We start from the raw sequence: 22,902 nt of genomic DNA, 5'->3' as shown, positions 1-22,902 counted from the left end.
TAAGGCCATCAAGAAGTTGTGTAAGATCTAGCAATAACTTGGAGAAAATCAACTGTTTATAATAAAATTGATATAATCAGGAAAACCTCTGTTTGATTTTTCCCATCTGGTCACTGCTGTTACTATGAGGGGAAGGAACAAAGGGGTTTGTTTATTTTTGGGCACTTGAAAGAAGTAGCAAATCTCAACCTTCTTGCCCTGCATGGGAATTACTGGCTGCAGACAGTGGCACCATCTTTAATTCTTGTACAGAAATGGGCTGCAAATAGCTGAACTGGTTAAGACACAGCTCGCTGTTTAGAACGGAATGGCTTAGTTTTCACTAATCTTAATAGAAGTTGGGATGGTTGTTATTTCCTTTGGATCAAATACAATGTGCCTAACTGAAAATGAATGACAAACCAAACTGGAAGCTCAAGGGATATACATTAATTTCCGCTCCTGAGTGGAAATACTTATTTTCCATTCTTAGCATAGAAAACTGGGTAAACCAGAGGAAATGTGCTACTATGACTATAACACCAACACTGAGACAACAAAAAGTGAGAAGATAGGTACACGGGTGGCAATAGCAAACCAGAAAGGCTTGAAGAGGGTCACAGCAATGTCAGGGAAGATAAAAGCATTCCTAGCATTAGGAATAGACAGAAATAAACTTTGTATTTTCACTTTTGGTTGTGTCGGCTCATCTAAATGCATCAGCTTGGATTTCTGTTCTTTCTATTCGTTGGGTTTTTCCTCGTTATCCACATGTAGTTTATTTCATAAGAATAAATCACAAGAGTTATGGGTCCTGTGTGATCATGTGAGTCACTGACTGTCCCTGCACAAGTCTTTAAAAAGACTTTGCCTTTCACCTGAGTAAGCACCTCTGCTCAGCTTTGCAAGGGTTATCTTGCAAATTGTTTTAGAAGAAACAAATGGCAGATTTGGGCATCTAGATGTAGTGGCCTGCTTGTACTTACGAGGTCTGCAAAAGATATCACCGTCTGTTGGTGATGTAGCAAGGGTTATTTAATTTGTCTGTTCAATACCACTTTTTAATCTTGGCTTTAGACAGGGCCATTCCATTCTCCCTTGCTATTGAAAGCCAAAAAAAATGCTACTAAAATGCGAAAATATGAGATCGTTTAATCTGAAGCTTGTATCTACAAAATCCTGCTTCAGTTCCTCTAACAAGTGGCCAAAATCAGTCTTATCCTACAGAGTTAAGCTGAGAGAAGAGGGGAGAAAATGGCATAACTGAATCATGGAGAGGATGTGGATTTGTGCAGCAGCTCAAGAGGCCGCTCAGGCCTACGTGGGGGGGTGCTAAACTCTATTGAAAGCTTGACTTCAGTTGTCTAAATGTTCATTTGCATTTGCGATCTGGTTTACATTGTAAACCCTGCTATGTAAAAACAAAGTTTGAAAGCAATATATCTGGTTTTAGCCCAGTAACCAAAGACCACAAAGTAACTCAATTTTTATTAGTCTTGGAGAAAATTCTAGCACTTGCTGGCTTGTGGTTTGGATGCAATACATACAAAAATAGTATTATTTTTTCTGATGTTGAATCTGTTTTTTCGGGGTTTTTTTGTTTGGGTTGCTTTTTTTTTTTTTCAGAGTAGACATCCAATTTTGTTCCATTATATAATGATTCTTCAGACAGGCAGTAAGAAGACACAATTAACTCTTGAGACACTATTTAACTTGATAATTTCGTACTAATGCAAATGCTTTTGCATTACACAGTGTCAGGTCATGAAGATGATAACGTAATAACTAGAATGAGTGTTGTGAGACCTCTTCTTGTGTTCCTGGAGTTTGGACAAACATTAGTTTTGTAGTTTTTTGAGACAGCAGCTGTAGGAGTTAACCTGTATCAAAAGGATTTACGTGTCCTAATGGATAAAGTACTTTCTGTCTGCAACTTTATTTTTATCCTCATGTGTCTTCTCTTATTTTTACCCAAGTCAAACTCTGAGAAAGCAGAGAAAAATTTTGCACAGGCTTCATCTGAAAGTGATATGTACAAAATTAATGGGATGCATTGCTATGCAATCAAGTCATCTAGCACTGCTTGCCCTTCTCTTCCTCTGGCTGCCTCACCTCTGCCACTTACCAGGTGTTGAGGCAGCAGGAAGATTAACTTTCTCTCTTTTAACATACCTCTATTAAATTCCTTTGTTCCCACGTAAGAGTTTGTCCTACTAAATGCTTGTAACTGCTGGTATTCTGTGATTGAAGAGAAGGATTTCCTTTTATTGCTGAAGGGTAAAAGTCATTGGTGTTTTTAAAGGTAGAGAGTTCTCACTATAAACAAGTATCACTTCAAGCTAATTGGGAGGAAATTTCCAGCAGTTCTTTTGACTGTGGAGTTAGAGCACAAAGTATGCAAAACGCTACAAAAGTGCTGGACTTAAAAGTTATTTGGCCAGCCTTTGCAGTGTATGGTAAAAACAGATGGTTGGAGAGTGTGCTGGTATTTCTATTTTGGCTAAAAAGAGCCAGCTCATACTCAGATACCTGGTGTCTCTGTTAACATACAAAACCAGCAATGGTAGGATCGGTACCAGAAGAAAAATTAGCTTTAAGACAGATTACACTGGCATAGCTAAATCAGGTGATTGCAAATGTATCAGCAGATCAGTCTTGGCAAAATAACGTTGGTTTTCCAGTGGCCTCTCCAACTTCTTATAAACCTTTTCCTATTCTGGTGAGCAGTCTGCCCGTAGTCATGGAGTGAAAAATTAGAAAGCATATTCAGAAACTGGGCTGACTGTTAAGACGAAACTGTTCAAATTTCAGTGAGGTGTCAACTGATGCTTTTGCTGCAAATAAACCTGTGTTTCTTGCTTTTTGTGTGTGTGTTTTTCTTTTTCCCTTCTCATGGGAAGTCTCCAACACTTGTCCTTAATTCCAGCTGACAGGTTTTTATCAGACAGCTGTTCCTGGTAGCTTGCCGTAGGTGACTGCTGCTTCCAGCCTAAGCTGGGCAGTATATAGCATGAGAGGTTTAGAATTTGCACCTATTAGAGTCAGCTGATTGGAAGAGACACACTTAATTTTAGCCAAGGACAAAGAAGCTTTGGGTTCTTCCTGAGCTTTCGCTTTTAAAACATCACAGGTGTTTTCACCTGAGGTTTTAATATGGCTTTGGTGCACTTGCAGACAGTCAGGATTTAGAAATTATATGAACATGTGAACTTAGCAACAGAGCTCCTGCTGTCATGCAGATATCTTTTCACATTAAAAAAACAAGGGGAGAGAAATACAATTTCCTATAAGTAAATGCCTTCTCAAAAGAATGTTATGCAGTGTTGTCAAAAAGTGTTGGCTGATACACAGGATATCTCTATTATTTAAATACGTTGTAGCAGTTTTGTGTGTGCGTGCGAGGGGGGTTGTTGTGGGTTGTGGTTTTTTGTTTGAGTTGTTTTTTCTTGAATTTGTTTTTGGTTTGTTTTTCCATGTTGTCTGTAATTCTGCTTGTAGATTAGGCAGGAGTTCCTGTACTGACAGTTCTGGTCCATTTTCTTGTTTGTAAGACCGTAGTGCTCTTCCACAGTTGGAAGTACAGTATTGCTGATGAGTGCCACAGAACGCTGTCAATACCCATGTGCTTTTTAATAGGAATGGAGAAAGTTGATAATGATATTTATTTGTCTTTATTAATAATTTAATCTACTATTTGGATAATATATGAAAATTTGAAATAACTTATTTAGCAAAGTAACTTAAAGAAACTTTATTTCCCTTTTTTAAATCGTTGTATGATTAATGAATAGTTTCAAAGTCTCTGGATTTTTTTTCAGATTTAAAGAAGGCTGGTCAGTGTACATGAGTGTCAGGAGGTACGGGGGAAGCCAATGTGCTCATAAAGAACTTCAATCATACTTTCCCTCTCATTTTGACAGCTGAAAGTTGTGAATTAATCAACTAATTCTTAAAAATGCTTTGCAATGCAATCATGATAATATTATTCAAATATTATTACTTTTCCATGTTGAGTCCTGCATTTGAGTTGCCCTCTTGGCCCGAGGGAGGTACTCCAGATTGGTAACATGAGGGAAGCATTAAAATGTGCATGGGACAGGTCTGATTCTGCCAGGGAAGTGACCAACTCAAAAGATTTATTGGAGTTGTAGAAATGTAGCAAATGTTTTGAAACTTGCCGTTCTTATTGCTTAGATTAGAAATGTTAAACATGTTTTTAATAGGCTCCTTTTCCACTATTAAAGCATTACGGTGCAATAACTACCTTCCTCTCAAGCCACTTTAGACTGTACTTCGTTTCCACTAATGGTAAAAATAAAAGTTACAGCAATTAAAATAGTTGTCAGGTTTTCTCCTCTCTTCAGTAATTTATTTACTACAAGGCTTAACTGATAGATTTTAGGGAAGGCACATTTCTTTTATTCTTCTGTCTGTGTTTGAAACAGATGCTTGATCTAATTGTTCCTAGTGTTTGCTTCACCCAGCAATAAACAAGGAAGAGAAGGACTGTTAGTGCAGCTCATGGATTTGATAAGGAGAGGTTGCTCAGTTGGTGCTGTGCTCCTTGGACAGGCCTCGCGTGGCTTTGGAGCTGGTGCTGCTGGAGCCGACGCTGCCGAAGTCCTGCATGATGGATGGGCCTGAACCCATAGAGGCAGCAGGTGCTCCCGCAAAAGAAAAGAACAGTGTTTGTTATTGTTGTAAGCACCATTAATCCTTCTCCCTTTCTTCCTCTGTCCTCAGTGTCCTCCAAACAAAGTCTGCCTGTATCTGCAGCAGCAGGGGAGAAAAATAGCAACAACCCACCCTGTGTAATATTGCTGTTTTCTGTCTCAGGGGAAACCTGGTAAATAGGCCTTGATTTGATGCTGTGGATCTGTAAGTGGCATGTTTATCATTGCAAGGGACAACAATACTGATTTATGAACTCAATTTAGCAGAAAACTGTATTGGTACCTACGTGTAACCACTCTTTTCCAGCTAAATAGGATAAATGAAAAATGGCTTTCAATTCTAGTACTCATTATGCACTGCTCCTGTGGGAGCAATCTGCTGAAAGGTAGGTCTAAACATTCTCTAGTTGAGGAAAAATGTATTTTTGGGAGGAGGAGGGGAGAGAAGTAAATAATGGAGAAGGGAGAAAGAAGAATAAGAGGTTCTTTTTCTTAGTTATGTTTAAACTGATGGCTGTTCTTGTAAGCGTCTTTTCAAGAGCAGGCTGTGATCTGAAATCTTACAGAAGTACTTTCTTTTCTAGTCAAAGGCAGTCAAATCTACACTGTATCATGTCCACTTGCTCCAAAACATCAGTTGATTCTAGCTATTCTTAGGTGTTTCTCTTGTCTGGAGCATTAATGGCAGCCACTATTTCCTTCTGTAGGGCTATTGCCTCTCCTTTTAGGGTTTGGGACATGGGAGGCACAGAGCTGATTGGGGAGAACAGAAAACCAGTTTACTCCAGTAGAGGCTGCAGAAGGCTTTCTATTTTGCTTGTAATGTCATCATAACTGGAGGGAAACAGTTGTTCTGTATCAACATACCTTCCTATTTCTTCTTTCTGTTTGTTTCTTCCTTTATGGCAGCATTCTCTTTGTGGGTGTGTTGCCCTCTCCAGTTCTCATGCAAGATGTGAGGGGAGAAGAAAGGGGTTTTATTGTTGCTATAAGATGGGTAAAATGAATGAGAGTGTCACTGAGAACCAGTAATTGTTTGTGGGTTGCAGCATTATTAACATTTCTTTTGGTTTCTAGAGTATCTGGCAGTAGAGATGGCATTTGAGGAGCAAGCCTTCTGGTTGCTTGCTCTATTTCTTGCTCCTTGGTCAGCTTTGTCACAGTTTCAGAGCTGGTGCTTCTGGAGCCATTGCTGTCAGTGTGCAGCAAAATGCTGTAGGTGCCTTGCCTCTTTGATGGACCCCTTGTACGTCCGTTATAGGTTATGCCCAATCCTCGTCTTTGGTCCCAGCTTCTGGATGAACTTTGGACCCCCACTGTAGCCTTGTTTCCAGTCCTGCCTCTGGCTCTGTCTCCTTTTGCTCCTGACTGGACTCACTGAACAGACCCCAGACCCAGTTCATCTCTTTGCCGTGTCTGGTGCCACAGGTGGGCCTTTTTACCAACACCTGGCTTTACCTTCCACTTCATGCCCTGTGTGACTGTTGCATTGTTAAGGACATAGCCTGTGCTGGGACCATCCTTGTCTTCTGGTTTGCCTGCCCTTGGAGAGCAGATGGCCCTTGCTGCTCCCTGACAGCACTATGAGCATAGCATCACCCTTGCTTGGTGGACAAATGATGTTTAAAAACTGGCTTAGCTGGAAAAGCATTCAGAATGTGAATGTTTTTCCTTAACTCTGTCTCTAAGGAGGCAGGAACAACACAGATCTGCATCCAGAGAGTTGTTAATGAAGGTCTCAAAAGTACGTGACTGAATTAAGGTTAGCATTCTTTCTGCAGGAAAGTGGCTAATTTTTCTTCATTCAGTGATTTTTGAAATGCACTTTTTTTTTTTTTCCTATTTAGAAGCTGGTAGTTGTGCGTTTTGTTTGCAAGTGACTACAAAGCTGTGGCACGCAGCTCTGTTCCTGCTGGAGAATGTGCCAAGTGACGATCCAGAGTTCGGATGGAACATCCAGGGAGCTCAGATATTGCTCTCAGAAGTGTTGTTTTTTTTGGTTTTAGTTTTTTTTTTTTTTTTCCTCCTTCCCTTTTATTTGAAAGGAGTGAAGTTTTGCAGAGTTACATTGACAGTAGATAGAATTATGCTTTTCAGTGGTATCTGTATGAAGTGACTTATTCCCCATAGGCAGTTTCCTGCTTTGCTTGCTTTGGACTTCCAGCCTTATTGTCTGGAGTACCAGGTCTTAAAATGCCTTGCTGAGCTATACTTTTATATATATATATTTAAATTGTACAGACTGTAAATGGGACACCTTACACATGGACTTGTCTTATGTGACTTGATGACATTAAATTTAAAAGCTTCAAGGTAGACTGCTGCCTAGTGATGCTCATCATTGGCATTTCAGAGGCTCCACTGAGACCTAAATATGTTAAGTGTCATCTTTAAATGCCTGGTTAAATTCAGTAATGATTTGCTCAAGTGAACACCTAGTTTCTTCAAAAAGGGAAGCTGGTGTCTCCTAGCAAACATTTTTCTTTGCAAAAGCTCAGTATTTACTGAGCTTTGGTAGTCTGTTGACAGTGGTTAATGACAAGCTGAAGTGCTTCTAGTATTGAGCCTCTCTAACTTGCAGCTTCCTGTATGAGGATATTCTCGTCTTTGTCCAGCTTTAAATGTATGCAGTTTTAAAGTTGCCTGCCAAAATGCACATTCCTGGCAAAAATCAATGTGCTGGTGTCAAAAATTCGCTCATCCAAGAAGTAACAGCGCAGTGGTCTTGGAAAACATAAATGCAGTGATAATATAAAATAGGGTTAGAGCAGTGTGAAGTGAGGATTAACAAATCTAGATACTACAGTGATCCCATCATCTCCTACAGAGCTGTTGATCTCTTCATTGCTCTGGGGGTGAGACAAGACATTGGGCTCAATGAGGAGTCTGCTGCCTGTGTTTTCCTTTGCTTCTGCAGCTGTAATTAGTTGACGGAGCTTTAAACACTTCTGATTCAGGACTGTCTAAGCTTTCTAAAGCTGGAGGAGGGGACACAGAGGGTTTTATTAGCAGATGCTTCAGTTTCAACATGTAGATGATGCAATGTAGCAGATATTTTGGAGGAGCAGTTTTCCAAGACCACTGTCACTAGAAAAAGGAGTTAAAGGATAAACCAATGTCCATTCTAATTCCTTTTTATTTTAGAGATGGCCAGAAACCCAATTTCCTGTTTTGCTGGATAGTTGCTAGTGTAATCAACCTGAGGCAAAGGAAAAAATTTCTCCTGGCCTTTGCTAAAAAAGCTGTGGCTTGGCGGTAAAATGTGATGATGCTGGCGTGTATTGGTCTGACAGCTACTCTGAGTTCAGTAGCTAGAGCTTGAGTTATCTCTCTCTCCATCAGCACTGATTCCAGCTTCAAGAAGTGTCGTGTTAGGGAAATAATAACAACTAAATCAATAGTTACTGCTATTGAGTCTAGTCTAGTTGCCTGTATACACTTTGCTTCTTCATGCAACTAAAGAGGGATGGTAGAAGGCAGCGCAGTTGCTTCTCTGCCCATGGCAAGCCCCTGGAGATCACACTCAAGAGGTTGGTAAATTCATAATGATTTTAATCAGTCTTCCACTTTTCAGTTAGCAGACTGCTTGTTTAGCCTGATGGGGTAGGAAAATGAGACCCTGGGAAAAGGTGTTCATCATAGCTAGTAATTATTAGTCATCTGTTCCTCTTCCCTTCAAGGTGCAGGAACTACCATTAAGTACTGGTTCACCCTGAACTGGGATAGGTTGTGCAGTAGTAGAAGAGGGAACCAAACAGGGAGCTTTCTCCAGAGGGTGTAGAGGAGCAAGGCCAAGCTCTCCGGACAGCCAGGACTAGATTAAGCAAGGATCTCAGATTGACGAGGTGTGTTCTGTGCTCTTTTCTTCTGGTTTGTTGTGCTTGTCGACTCCACATTGAACCTGCTAATCCTGATCTTTGCTCCTCTGACCACCTGTGTGGAGTCTTGCTTTTACAGAAAAGAGTACAGAGCTAAAGAACGTATAATTATGGTAAGATCTAGCTTCCATCAGATGCAAGTTATTTTCCTGAAATAATGCTTCATTCCTCTGTCTACCTAGTCAAGAAGGAAGATGAACACTTGACTGATAAATCTATGGCAGGAGCCTACAACCCCCTCTTCTTTAATTCACAGTAAAGACAGCAAAAGTATGATTGATCCCACAGTACAGGAAATAGGTTTTTCTCATAGAGCCTTTTTTTTTTTTTTTTTTTTTTTTAATTAGCAATGAAAAGAACCCTAAATTGAACCACTGATTAAAACCAGGTATCTTAGGGTGTTCTGTCATGTCTGTCATCTGGTATCTAATTTTGATAATACTGCTTGAAGTACAGATAAGAAGTTGGTTACCCATAAAGCAATGATGCAATACCAATTTACTGACTGTCAAATACAAATGTAAATGCAACAAATGACCTGCTGCTAGGTGAAGGGTTTGTGCTGCAGCCAGAAGAAGTCTGGCCGAAGTTGCTTTTAAGTTCTCTCCTGCTGTGCTTTGCTCTTTTTCTCCACACAATATTCAACCTCCAATGAAGCATTTTCTGTCTCACCCCACCTCAAAGGAAAGGCTGACACATTTGGCAATGCACCTGGGAATGTATACAAACAGCATTAGGGAGGGGAGATGGAAAAGGAGGTTGATCTTACTCTCTCATGAAATTTTAACACTCCTTAGCAGCTTGCCAGCCAGGCAGGATTATACTACCAGATGTCCTGGCAGAAATGTGCGTGGCTCTGCGAGATCATAAATCCAAACAACGTATGGCAACCTTGCGTGTATGATACTGCTGTTAGCAATGCAGAATTTCCGTATGGAAAGCTCTGATGATGGGCAGGATTAGTAAGGACAAAACCTTCCCAGACTTACCTTTAAAGCCTTAGGTAGGTAATAGCTGCTGATGGTGGCCATACATTGATGGGAAAAAGAGGAATATAGAGATGCCTGTGCTTTATCAGCAGCAATAAGCCTCGTTTGCTTGCAGTTGTCTTCTCCTTTCCTGTCTTGGCCTTTCAGCAGGCAGCATTGTAGTGCGGTTGCTCGGAGGCTGATCTCTGCTCTCTGTTGGTGCACACAAAAACACTGAGAGATTGTTGTTAAAGACCTGTGAAACTCAAGGCCTGAGTCAACAGACCAGCGCTGCTGCAGCAGTTCTGAGTTGGCTTGTGGTTTGTCTTGAGTGTCAGAGTCTCTGTTGTCTTCATCTTGGTAAGTTCTTATTAAATAGGAAGAACAAGGATAGTGGAGGCCTGTTGTAGAAGTTTGTGTCTGGTGCATTTATTTTCCTCTTCCTTTTGTGTTTCTTTCTTCATGTTTCCTAAATGGAGTACTAACTGAACCTGTTCTTTTAGTCTACACGTTAAATATAATTGCATGTGTCCACTCATAGGATCATTTCCTTCACTATGCAAAGAATTGGAAAAAATTAGCTGTTGTGTTTGTTTGTTTGTTTTTTAGCTGTTGCTCCCTTCATATAAAAGAGTACTCACTGGCATCATATGGCAAATAAATAATTCATTTGCTGAGGACTTCCAACGCCTTTGGTGGCCCAATGTTGAGTATATTTGTATCAGTGGGCATGGTTTTCCCATGCTATGCATTGACACCAAACTATCAGCTAACCTAACTGACAATGTAGCAGATGGAAATTTAAAGCAAATGGAAGAGAATATCCTCTCCTCTGTTTTGTTCTGTTGCTGCTAGAAAAAAATTAAGTTCCTATGAAGTGTGAAAAAGAGCAAGTCAACCCTGTGGCTCTTTAAAGAATAGTGCAAGGCTGAATAGCTACAGGAAAAGAACAAAGGGGACTTCAGCATGGCTAGTTAACTTTGCAAATTGCAGTTAAACTTATGTGACCAGAAAGTGGAAGATCTGAAAATAAATAATGTTAAGTGCTTTATTTGCAGATTAATCTTGCTACCCAAGTGTGAAATCTCTCCCCTTCCTCCCATGCATTCTTTACATTTTCAAGTTCTGCACCACAGAATTTTGGGGGTTTGTTGCTGGCTACATTAGTCATTCTGAGCTCATGCTAGTTTTGTCCTGAAGAGCGGAAATACACACTAAAGATATTTAAATTTGTTGCCATTTTATTTATTTTAGTACTAAATTACCTCAATACTGCAATGCTTTGGAAAGCTTTGTGCAGAGTGCTTGTCATCATCCAGCTTTCCTTGAAGATAGGTCCACCTGGACCAGTGTTTGTAGCTCTTGGGAAGTTCCATTCATGCAGTCTTCAAGTTTATCTGTGGTAAATCAACTAGCTTCCTAATATTTGTAGTAAAGCTGATTAGGACTGGCTTATATTGCTATAATTATAGCAGTTTAAATCCTTCTGCCATGTAGTAAGAGAGAGGGAGTTCACGCATAGATTGTGTTCTGTCCACTTCTGCAGACAGAGCAAAGCATTGCATGTGCAGGACATGGCAGAACCAGGAGCTGGTGAAGGGTCTCCAAGTCCTATTGCACTGCCATGGCAATGTGGTACAACTCTAGTCTGTAAATGCAAATCACAGAATCATTTAGGTTGGAAAAGACCTTTACGGTCATTGAGTCCAACCATTAACGTAAAACTGACTAAAAAGCTGTCTTTGAATTCATCACTGTTGTTTAGTTCAGAAATCTCTATGCTACATGAAAAAGGAATTTAACTTGCATATTCATGTTATTAGCTCAAGTGATGTGGCAGAAATGGGGAATTAGGAATTTATTACTTTAGAGCTAATCCTAATGCCCTAAAAACTGTCATGCTTCTTTTGGTGGTTTGTGTTCCCTGCTTCTTATATGATACAGTGCTTTCTATTTAAGTACCTGTTGTTATTACAGTTTAGGCTTTACTTTCACATCTTCCTGAAGTAAAAGCAGTATGTTTTCTAGTTAAGTAGCAGGGTGGGCTATTGTCTTTAAGTAAAAAATTATATTTGGGAAAATAGTGGTTGTACAAAAGGGAAATACAGTGTACGCAGGTACAAGGAAATGAACGGTACCGAACATTTTGAAAATCTTTCTTTCCTTGCTGTCATGCTTCACAAACTCTCCAAAATCCGTCATGAGTAACAAAGACCTCTCCCTGCTGTGCCTTTACTTTTGTTCACTGCTCTACATGCTATTTTCAGATGTGTACATAGAAAATTAAGCTATTTCCATAGTGTTGTCCCCGATGACTTTGTGTTTACTCAACTACTTACATCTTGTTGGCTGAGATAAATTTCACCTGAGGCCAGCATTTGCTCCCTAATTTGTCACCTATTCTTTTTCATGCCCTTTAGCGGTTTTGACACCAGAGGCTTTGCAAGTTCCATCTCAGGAAGCACCAGCAGCAATACCAAATGCAAGAAAAACAATGTGAACTGAAGCTTAGTGAAAATAGAGTTGTGTAATATGGCAGTGGTTAGTGGCTGGATGACAGCCATCCTCGATGACATAAATTTAGTGGCATGCGTAACTGCAAAGAACAAAGGAGTTAATCAGCAATAATACTGTATATAAGAAGTGTTACTGTGTGTAAACACATATTAAAGTTGTTGCCATAAGCCTGTGATAGAGTCAGTGTGCTGTGGTCTAGGCTCCTAACATTCCTCTTGGAAAAACTTTTATTATTCATCTTAGGTTTGTTTTCTGGGCTGTTAAGTGTCAGTGAATCTGAGAAATGCATCTGGCAGTCAAATAATTGCCCTGGTTTGAAGACGCTTGCAGCTTTTTACAGAGAAGGAAATATCATCCAGATGATGAATAAAACCAGCTCCTCCTCACATAAATGAAGTACAAAAATAAATTAGATTGTGTTTCACCTCTGTTCTCTCTTTTTTTTTAAGTTAGAGTATGATATAGAAAGGAAGCTCTTTTCCTCTAAGCTTTATAGAACTTAGTAAAGAAGTGGCTTTTTTTTTTTTTTCTTTCTGTGATCATTAGCAGGGTACAGCTTGTGGTTTGCCTTTAAGGTGCATTGTTCTAGCTTTTAGTCTCTGCAGTGCAGGGTACAAGTGTACTGGCATTGCAGAAGTGAGTAGGGAACTCCTGTGGATCCTGCTTCTTCCTGCACTGGCTGAGTGTGCTGGATTACACCGTTCACTGGGGGTTTCATCCAGCAGTCAGACTAGAGGCTTTTTTTCCAGAGAAAGAAGGAGATAAGCTGGTAGGAACAGACCAGTGCTTCGATTTATGCCATGAACATGGTCCTGTGACTCCTGCAATGAATCTGTGATACCACAGCTAATACATGTGCTTTCCTTTTGACTTGGGCTTGGGCAAACTTTAATATGCACTTAACTACATGATATTCTGTTTACAAATAAGAGAATGTCAATTCTTTTGCCTGAAGTCACTTTAAATCCTCACTTCTCCTGCTGTCAGTGCCCTGAGCACAGGTTGTCTTGGACATGTGCAGGCAGCTGGCCTGTGGCTCTGCTGGAGTTGTTCCTGTGGGCACAGCCCAAAGTGGCCTCCTGCAGACAGCCAGGTGTATGTGTGTGTGCATGCACCTGTGTACATGTGTGCATACACCAAGAAACTGAGCTCTGATTTTCTCTGGAAAAGGGGCACCCAGCTTCTTGGTCCTCTCAGTCCCCTTTTGGGTTATGTTTGTCACTTATAATGTCATTTTCATACTTATTTTTAGTTTCTAGATTTCTTTGTTGAGCTGTCCTTACATTTTAATTGGATAAATCTGGAGGCTTGTAACTAATTACTGTTTTGTCTCTGCAGCTGGATCATCTAGAACAGGCATAAATCTTTCCATGCCTCATTTACTTCCAGTTCCTCTTCAAACAGACATGCACTGTTCCTAGACCTTCCTGTCCTTCCTCACTTGCTGTCAGTTTTTGTTGTACCTCTCACTGGCTGAATTATCATTCCAGCTGTGCATTTGCATTTCATGATTTTATTCACACAGCCAGAAATTATGTATGAAACCTTCCTACATCAGCAGTAATGGCAGCAATCCTTAGGTGATAGCTTTTGGCAGTGTCCTGGTTTCAGCTGGGATAGAGTTAATTTTCTTCCTAGTAGCTGGTATAGTGCTGTGTTTTGGATTCAGAATGAGAATAATGTTGGTAATACAGTGATATTTTAGTTGTTGCAAAGTAGTAGTCAAGAATTTTTCAGCTTCTCATGCTGTGCCAGGTGCACAAGAAAATGGGAGAGGTCACAGCCAGGACAACTGACCCAAACTGGCCAAAAGGATATTCCATACCAGGTGGCATCATGCCCAGTATAAATTTTCAGGGAAGAAGAAAGAAGTGGGGTGAGCATTTGGAGTTATGGTGTTTGTCTTCCCAAGTGACCGTTATGTGTGATGGAGCCTGGCTTTCCTGGAGATGGCTGAGCACCTGCCTGCCCATGGGGAGCGGTGAAGGAATCCCTTGTTTTACTTTGCACAGCTTTTGCTTTATTTATTAAACTGTCTTTATCTCGATCCACAAGTTTTCTCCCTTTGACTCTTCTGATTCTCTCTCCCATCCCACTGGGGGTGTAGGGTAGGGAATGAGCAAGTGGCTGTGTGGTGCTTGATTGCTGGCTGGGGTTAAACCATGACAGGCACAAAGATTCTTACCTGAGTTGTGCTAACAGTTTCAGTACTGCTCCCTGCTGAATGAGGGTATTCAACAAACACATAAAATGATTGCTTTCCATAGCTGGAACGTTTGATGTTGAGGAGTGACATATGATGACGGTAAATTTATTTTTGGTTTTTTCCTTCATAGATGAAAAAAACACTACAGGTCAGGCTGTTATGAAATAGTTCTTCCTACTCCTTTCTATACTGTACTTTATTCTATGAATGAAATAAAAGTCAGTTTTGATGTACTCTATCTATCATTCATTCCAAATGCTAATGGTTTTATTGTCATGATTTCCCTCTGTCCCAGCAGATCAACATTAGAGACGATTTACTATGATTAGTGATAGTTTAGATGATTAGAGGTCACTTACTATTGGCAAATTGCATCTGGTTTCTTCTGAGGTATGAGTGCAACATAGTGCCTTGGTTCTGCTTCATGTATTTGCACAAAATATGATTGCCAACTGATGTCTTTATGATACACTGTTCAGGGCATGGGGGGGGTGGTTAAAGTTTGTGCACTGTCATACCAGTTTGCTGGGAGAAGTTCCTTCACACTGAAAAAAAAAAACAAGTGGGGGATTAGGTTTTAGGCTTCGCACTTGTACTTCAAAAAAAGTGTTGTTCTCTGTCTAAGACTGTGCATAGCTATAACCAGCATTTGTGAAGCTGGTGCATTTGCGAATCCCGTGGGAAAGTGCCAAACGTGTCAGTTTTTATAAATTGCTGTCTTTATGACAGGAAACTGGGAGGGAAAGGGTCTTGTATCTGAATGGAACAGCAAGGAGAAAATGGGGACGTAAGGACAGATGTGTCCCCAAGTCACTATTCTCTCTGGTGGAAGCAACGCCCAGAGCAAGGGTCTTGCTGAAAGATTGGATGTGAGCCATGAGAATTCTCTAGGCATCCGGTAAATGTTTTGGCTGGGTGAGGAGAAGACCTCCTGGAGGACAATTAAAAATAAGGCAGGGTTTTTTTTTTCCTTTGTTTTGTTTCTGTTCAGTGCTCTCTAAACAGAACAACTATTTTTATATATTTGTTGGTGGTAATAAAAAGTATTCTTTACTTTTAACTGAACACGTCATTTGTTGAGAATGTTTTGAGGATGAATGGCAAGCCATTGTCAACATGGCAGTGAGTCATAAATGGGGGTTCAGTCATGCTTGCAGCATCCGACACCCTCAGGCAAGATTGGGATTCCTAGACAGTTCCTAGATAGTCCATCCCTTAGCAGCACAGACTGGCTTAAGAGGTCGTCATGCAGAATGTACCTCCTGGTCCATGCACCCCTGGCAGGCTGCAGACTATGAGCAGGTGCCTAAACCTTGGCCCCCACCAAGTTTGTGTTCACACACTCAGTTGACTTTGTGATGTGAAATATAATTTAACGTGACCAGGAGTTTTGTGGCATGTATCTGAAAGGCTGTAACTCATGCAAGTACTTTCAATTGCCTTTGCTTATTCTACAGAAGTGATAAATTAAAGGCCAAAATCTCAAGCCTGGTACAACATTTTTAACATGGTGCAAAAAAAAGCAGTAAGAATACATAGTTTCTGTAAATACAATAGTTTTAAAATTCAGAACACTATAGAATAAAACTTTAAAAATATTCTGAAGATTACATTGTAGGTTTTGGTCTATTGTTTTGGGGTTCTAATTCTAGAAAACATCTCTGTTATAATCTCTTAATTGCACTGGTCAGAGCAAATACTTTGTTCTATGTGTTAAGTAGCTTGATGACATGGGAAGGAGGAAGCTGGTTGATGGACGCGTCTTTTGGCAAGGCCTGTAAAGCTCATATGTTTCCTATGGGGCAGATGCTTTAACTGAATGTTATTAATTGCTCTTGTAAAGTACACCTTTTAACAGATGTCATTTTCTGTTTTCCTCTACTCTTTTGCAGCAAGTGACAGGCAGAAGTTTTGGTGAGAAGGATTTTCGTTCTGGGTTAGAAAATGGCATTCTTCTGTGTGAGTAAGTAACACTTAGAGTTTTGAGCCTTGGATACAATCTTGACTAAAGCTGAAATGAACTTTAGCTAGTATGTCCTATTGTTGGTTTCCTTTTGCATGTTTTGACATTGTGCACGCTGGTATTTCACTGCAGCATCATTTCAGTGCCAAAGCTATTCTTATGGTGAGGAATGAAATGTGGCTTAAAGAAAACAGGTTTTGAGAAGTACTTCCCTCACTCCACCCCAGCTCCTTAGTTATGTAAAGTAAAAATGATGTTTGCTTTTTTGTTTCCTTTTATTTAAAGATGTTAAGCACAGATTGGCAAATGGTGTTCCACACCTGCCTGCAGACATCTCTGCTACAGTAAAACATTCTGGACCAACTCCAGGTCCAAGCACTGTCAAGAGTTAGCCATCTGAATGCCATCAATACTCAGCTGCTTTTATAGTTTCTGGAAAGGTTAGGCGTCCTGTAAATTTTACCTAAAGGTGTATTTGAATGATGTGTTCCGTAGTTTTTGAACAAGAGATGCAAGTTAACTTTTGCACATTTGTCTCTGGTTTTAATAGCTTGTTTTTAGGCAGAGTCTTCCAAAAGCGTATTGTGGGGTTAGATGCCAAAGCTGGTGATTTTAAGAGCAATTTGGAAGTGTGCCCTAATGCCCGTAGTTCTTTGAAATTCCCATGCGGGATGTCAAGAGTTTGGATCTGAATCACCTGTATGGACCGATTTCTTTCCCTGGCATGCAGGGTTGTCACTGAAGTTGGTAAAAGCTGTCTTGCACATCAGAAGGATGAAGCTATTGCAGCTATTGGTTAAGATTTTACTATGAAAGCTACTGAAACCTGGAAAACTGTTTTTAGCAGTAGAGGTGAGGTGATATCCTGTAACTCAGCTCTAGGTAGCTTACAATAGATTTAAAACCTACTTGTGTAAATACTGTTGTATATCTCACTGGTGTCATTAATCAGACAGCTTGAACTTTAGCTGTTAAAGGGGAAAAAAACACAAAGGAAATGATATTATCTGGTTTGATTGTAGTTGCGTGTCTTTGCTGAGGAGTTGCTTTGGGAGGAGGGAGGTAGTTGTTGATCAAAAGTTGTGTAACTCGGAAGGAGTATGTAGTTTACCTCTTTGTATCGAAGGGTGTTGCTTCTTGCACAAGATCTCTCTCCTCTCTGTGTTCACGGGAAGTACTGTGTGCTGAATCATTTCACAGTGCTCTTTAAATGTTAAGCTTGAATTGTGTTGCATGAAAAATAAGAGATGTGTGTTTCAAGATTAGATTGTAATCTTATCTGCAAGTAAGCAGAGGTAGTCTGATTTAAGTGCTGTAAATCTTAAAGAAGTACAGCTTAACTAACTAATGTTTTGCTAATGAAATGCCTAAATATCTATTTCTTAAGAGGCTGTGAGCTTCAATAAAAGCAGGTTGTGCTACTAAATTGCTCTGTGATGTTTGGCAAATTGCTTGTCTTTGTTTACCACCTGTGGATCTGTGCAAACCAATCTGAAGCGATCTGTCTCTGCAACCTCAAATGTGAGAGACCGTGATGTTTGTATTGCATCCCGTTCCTGGGAGCTGCGGCTAGTGGATAAAACTGTAGGCTACAGAGCATTAATCAGAGAGCTACCAATGTGGCCTTAAGTTTTGGCTTTCTGATGATGAACAAATTATGAAGCCGACAATAAAAGTATGCTCCTCACTGGTTCTGAGTCCACTGTAAAATAAAGAACTCAACAGAGATTTGGGGTGTAACACTGAGATCTCTTAATGTATCTTCAAAAAGTACAGGTTTCAGTGGGTGAAGCACTGGTAGTCAATTTTTTATCTTTTGCTCCATGGAGAAGTGCGAGTGAAGCTGCCACAGGAAATATTGTCTCTGTAGAAAGGAGTTTTCTGGTTTATCAGGGACTTGCCTGGGCACATCATGAACAAATCTAGCAGTATGTAACATCTCTCTCAACCTCTTTCCGATCTGTTGTGCTGTCATCAAAGCTGACCTCAACAAGTAGATGACAATCCAAACTCCAAGTCCCTGATAAGCTACTGAAGAGAGAAAATATTGCTCCCTTAACTTTCTGAAGATGGAAGAATTCATTGCCTTTGGTTTGGTTTATCTGATTTGTTCAGATTTTAGGGAGAAGCTAAACACACCTCAGTTTATCTCCACAGGACAGTACTCACTGCTAAGGTCATTAACTGGCAACTCATAGCCAGACACTTGTGCAGTGATGTCCACGTGAGCATGGAGTGGTACTTACTTCCACATGGATGTTTCAGTGTTTTCCTTGCTTGTTGTATTTCTGCAATGAGGACTGAAAGTAAACTTGGGTGCTGAGGGATCCCAGCAGCTAGAGGACTGGAAACTGATGTCAATAACGGGGATGGAGACAGTATGCCCTGGGTCTCTCAAACGTATCTCGAGCTTCCCTCGGACTTTGCAGGCATTTTGCAGAAGGGAGGGGATAGGCAGTAACCACCATGCTTCAGTCCACTCCTCAAACAGTCAGACACGCCATGATCAAAATGGCACGGGGGCTATCTTTGCCTATGTCTAAAGCAGAATTGTTGGAGCTTTAGGTGCAGCAGTGCCAGTCTTAACTTGGTGTCAATGCCTATGGCCTAGACATCCTGTAAATTCAAGCAGACATCACTACACAGGTTATAAATTATTCATTCAGGGTTAGCAACTATCCACATATTTTAATAAATGAAAACTAATCCAACTGTGCAATGCCAAAAGCTTGGACTCTTGGGAGGACGTGTTATGGACCACCAGCCTGACCAGCAGAGCTGCCCCTGCCCTGCACCTCATGCTGCCTCTCTGGTGGTGCTCACCCTGTGGCTGGCATCTAGGTCTGGCCTCATTACCATGCTTTTATATCTTGCTGCACTCAACTCGGGAGCTGAGGAGCATATTTAAACAATGCAGGATGCTATAAAGCGGCAAGTTGACAGATGAGAGTAACACAAGCCCTTCCTTTTTGCTGGCTATTGAAAGCGTGCTTGTCCAGTTGCCCTGACGGTGCCGGCTCTAATTGTTCGCCCAGCTGTGCTAAGAGGCCAGTGACTACAACTTCTGTTTGTCTGAAAGGAGTTCTTGGCTTCTCAGCGTAGCTGTCTGACATCAGTGCAGATGGTGATTTCAGCAAGGGACATCATAGCTAAGCGGAGACAATTCTCGCTCTGTTCTTGCTTTGTGTATTAAATTCACATATGCAAAGACTGAGGAGTTTCCTGGCTACACTTCTGCGTGGTGGGCAAATTATGTGCCCTCCTGGGAACGTGGTGGAAAGCTTTGGGAGGCAGGAATACGACACCAGCAGTAGGAAATATCACTAGAAATCCCCATTTTCCACTCTAGTGCATGTTGTTTGTTGTTTGGGTTTTTTTTCTTTTCGTTTTTTTTTTTTTCTTTCTCCTCGTTACATGGCTTTAACATTGAGGTTTGACCTAGATATCATAAGAAGCGAGAGGATTAATCAGGAATAAATTAGATCTGGTTATTGCAATGCTTAGGTGTTCCTCTTCTACAGCAAAATATCAGCAGAATTGATTTGGCTTTGCAGTGGAGTCCAACAGCACCATGATTGTGTGTAATACCTTGGGTCCTGTATGTAGAACATTGTAGCTGCATGTCTGTTTTATGAATACATGTAAATCAATTTATAGCAGTAAATGCAGGTATAATAAATCTTCAGTTTTTCTCAAGCATGAAAGTTCTAACAAATATTTAACTGCATACCTTCAGAAACCACAGCATAAACATATCAAAGTGACAGAGGAATAACTGTTTGTGATTAAATGTGGGTGTCACTTGCATATACAATTCTGGATATCAATTTATGAGCATTTTCCCAAACTTTTCTTTGTTTCTTAGAGATACTTATTTTGTATATTGGCACATAGTGTTAACCTAGTAGGATGTGCAGAAACAATGCTAATTGTTTTAAACCAGGATTCTTTGACTCTGTAACTTTTTATTTATTTTTTGAAGGAGCAAATATGAAGGTATTTACTGGTTTTAAGTAATCTTGGTAAAACTGGATATGTACAGTGAATTAAGGAAAAAGTTTTATACTTTTTCTCATGTAGGACAATATCTAGGAAAGGCAGTTCCCTTCAGATGTGCATGTTAGCAATATATTCTCTTAAAAAGTGCAAGAAAGATTTTTATGTTTTAAATTTTTTTAAAAAGTGAGTTAGTCATGCACAAAGATTTTTTTTTAATAGTATTTAAAGAAAAAAGTGAAGTGTTGCCGTAAAGCTGAGTGAGCTGAAAGTGGTTGTGATCAAGAATTACTTAATGGGATTTATCGTTTACTCTGTCATGAGAATAATTTTCATCTATAAATAAGAAATCTCCTTGGCTTGTGTTCTTCCTGTCCCTGGTGATGAATGAGCTGCTTTTTCTCAGACAGCAGAGTTTCTTTGGGCTTGCATCATGGTTATAGTGCATCTGACCAAGCTTTGGGCTGACATGAATGCTGTTTTCAGCAAGGGCTGGATATGTGCCAGATCAGTGCAAGTGTAGTGCTATGGAATAGTAAAACTTTGTCTTCTGAGTCAGCGGTACCGTTAGGTATGGAGAACAGCCTTCATTGTACATATGGTCTTTCAGTCATTTGGCTGTTTAAAAATCAAGTTCTTCTTGCAAGTTAATGTCACTTATGTAAAATTGCCATGCTGCTTATGGAGACCTAGTATGGGAAAACAAATACTTGATCATCTTTATAGATTGTGGGATTTTGCAGATATGTTATTTTACTTGCGTGTCAGTAGTATAGGCCTGACATCAGTTCAGCACTTGGCTGTGCAATGTGCAATGCAGAGACTCACTGGAGAAGTTAGTGGATGCCCAGCCCCTTATGCTTAATTAGGCTTTTGCTAGAATTTCCTATTCCTGGAAACTAAGAAGGTATTTGAGTTTCATAGGCATACTTGAAACTTTGAATGTGACCCATGCCTTGAGGTGAGAAGGGATTGGTGTTCTCCTGCGGTTTCCAGGCTCTGCATTGCAAAGCCAAAACATTATCAGCATCATGTATTTGGCACGGCTCCAGTTTAGAGGGACAGGCCCCAAGGCTCATTAAGCATTAAGATTTAGGTTCGTGTGAGGACATCTGAAACAGTTTTATATGAATCCAGAGTTTTTAATCTTTAAGTTTTATTGCCGTGTTATAATGAAGAGCTATTTATTAGTATGGTTTAGGTGAGGAGTCAAAAGTAGCATAAACTGTAATGCTCAGCTGTATGCATGAAAAGAGGAGCAATAGCCATCGAGGAGCATGCTTGAGTACACTCAGAATGGCCTGTCTTTGTATTTATGTTAAAAAAAAAATGCATCTCAGCAGACTAAATAGTAGAGTTTTTTTCAGTGGAGCATGGTAATTGACAGGGCAAGAGCCTGTGGAACACTGACCCATTCAAACAGAGTGTTGCTGGAGTGCAAAGCAAGGTAATCCTGTGAGAGGTTTCAGCTTTCCAAGAGTATATGTTTAAGAAATCATATTGGATATGTACTTTGGGCAGTTATCCATGTCCATTGCTACTCAGTGTAAAACTATGTGCAGATTGTAAATCTATAGGTGCATGGGACAGTCTTCATGTCATGCATTGTGGTGGTAGGTTCTGTGTAAATAGCTTGTGAAGGCATTACACAATTGTCTCTGTTGCCTTGATTGAGCTGTTTTGCAAAGCCTCTGTCTTGCTCATATTTGTAGTCTTTGGCAGAGCAAGCCCCATGCTATCTTGAGTTGGGCATACTTATTTTCTCAATCCCATGCATTTGCATATTTTTTTATTCACCTTTTACTTATCAGACTGGACTATGAGCCCTTTATAGGACAAAGTCACTTCTGTCTTGCTTGTTAAAAAAGCACCTTGTTCATCTGATCCTAAATAAATAATGTCAGGGCCATCATTAGCAATCACTCAAGAATGTTTTCCCAAAAATATTTTTGTGACCTCAAGAACATCTCTATATTTTGAAACTTCTTTACCACTTCCTTTGCAACAAAATATTTTGACTTTTCGTTGTCTGCTGTTTCAATGTGATTTGTTCATCTTTAAGATTAGTGGTGGATTTTTGTCTTCTTTTCAACCATTTTGGGGGCATTTTGGAGCTGCCACTAGAGTATGAGTTTAAAACGTGTGGATACTGAAGCTGTCTGGGCTAATAATTATCAGGTGCTGAAAGACTGCTTGTTAGAATGTAAATATGTAAAACTTAATTTAAAAAGAGAAATGTATCTGTGACAACTTACTGTGAATAGAATTTCCTGAACTCTCAAATATGAAATGCCCTTTTACTTTAAGATCAGGTCATTAGTCAGTTTTTCTTTTTAGGAATATGATCTGCTATTTTAGTGAAGAACTCTGTTGGATACCTATCCCTTCAGCCTGGGTTGATCTGTGAATACATATCACTTCAACCTTTCTTTTTTTTTTTTCCATTTCTGAAGATTATTCTCTGAAAGTGCTTCTCTTCCATTTCCTCTTAAAAACAAGCTCTTCTTGGAGGCTGGATTTTGGCAGACATCCTCTGAATATTTTCTTAACTGACGCTTTCTTGCAAGAATTTCATGGGCAGTTGTCTTGGTGCTTTTCATTAGACCTTTTATCAGCTGTTGCCTGAAACGACTTCTCTTCCTGGCAGAAGTTTATTCAAATTCTTAACCGGTGATAAACAACCCGAGAAGGTCTCATAGGTTAGTCACACAGTGGCTAGCAC

At 40.1% G+C, this 22,902-nt stretch overlaps 1 protein-coding gene across 3 annotated transcripts in view; it reads left to right on the top strand.

Annotated features, from left to right (window-relative positions):
• LIMCH1 (LIM and calponin homology domains 1) overlaps positions 1–22,902 on the top strand; it is a 179,179-nt gene that overhangs the window by 50,727 nt on the left and 105,550 nt on the right. For all 3 annotated transcript variants that reach the window (XM_082052114.1, XM_082052115.1, XM_082052116.1), the window contains exon 2: positions 16,114–16,184. In XM_082052114.1, coding sequence (XP_081908240.1) covers positions 16,114–16,184 — 71 coding nt within the window. The remainder of the gene's footprint in view (positions 1–16,113; positions 16,185–22,902) is intronic.

Source organism: Streptopelia decaocto, assembly GCF_964273445.1.
Source record: "Streptopelia decaocto genome assembly, chromosome: 4".
Classification (NCBI taxonomy): Eukaryota; Metazoa; Chordata; class Aves; order Columbiformes; family Columbidae; genus Streptopelia; species Streptopelia decaocto.
This window is presented reverse-complemented; position numbering and strand designations above follow the sequence as displayed.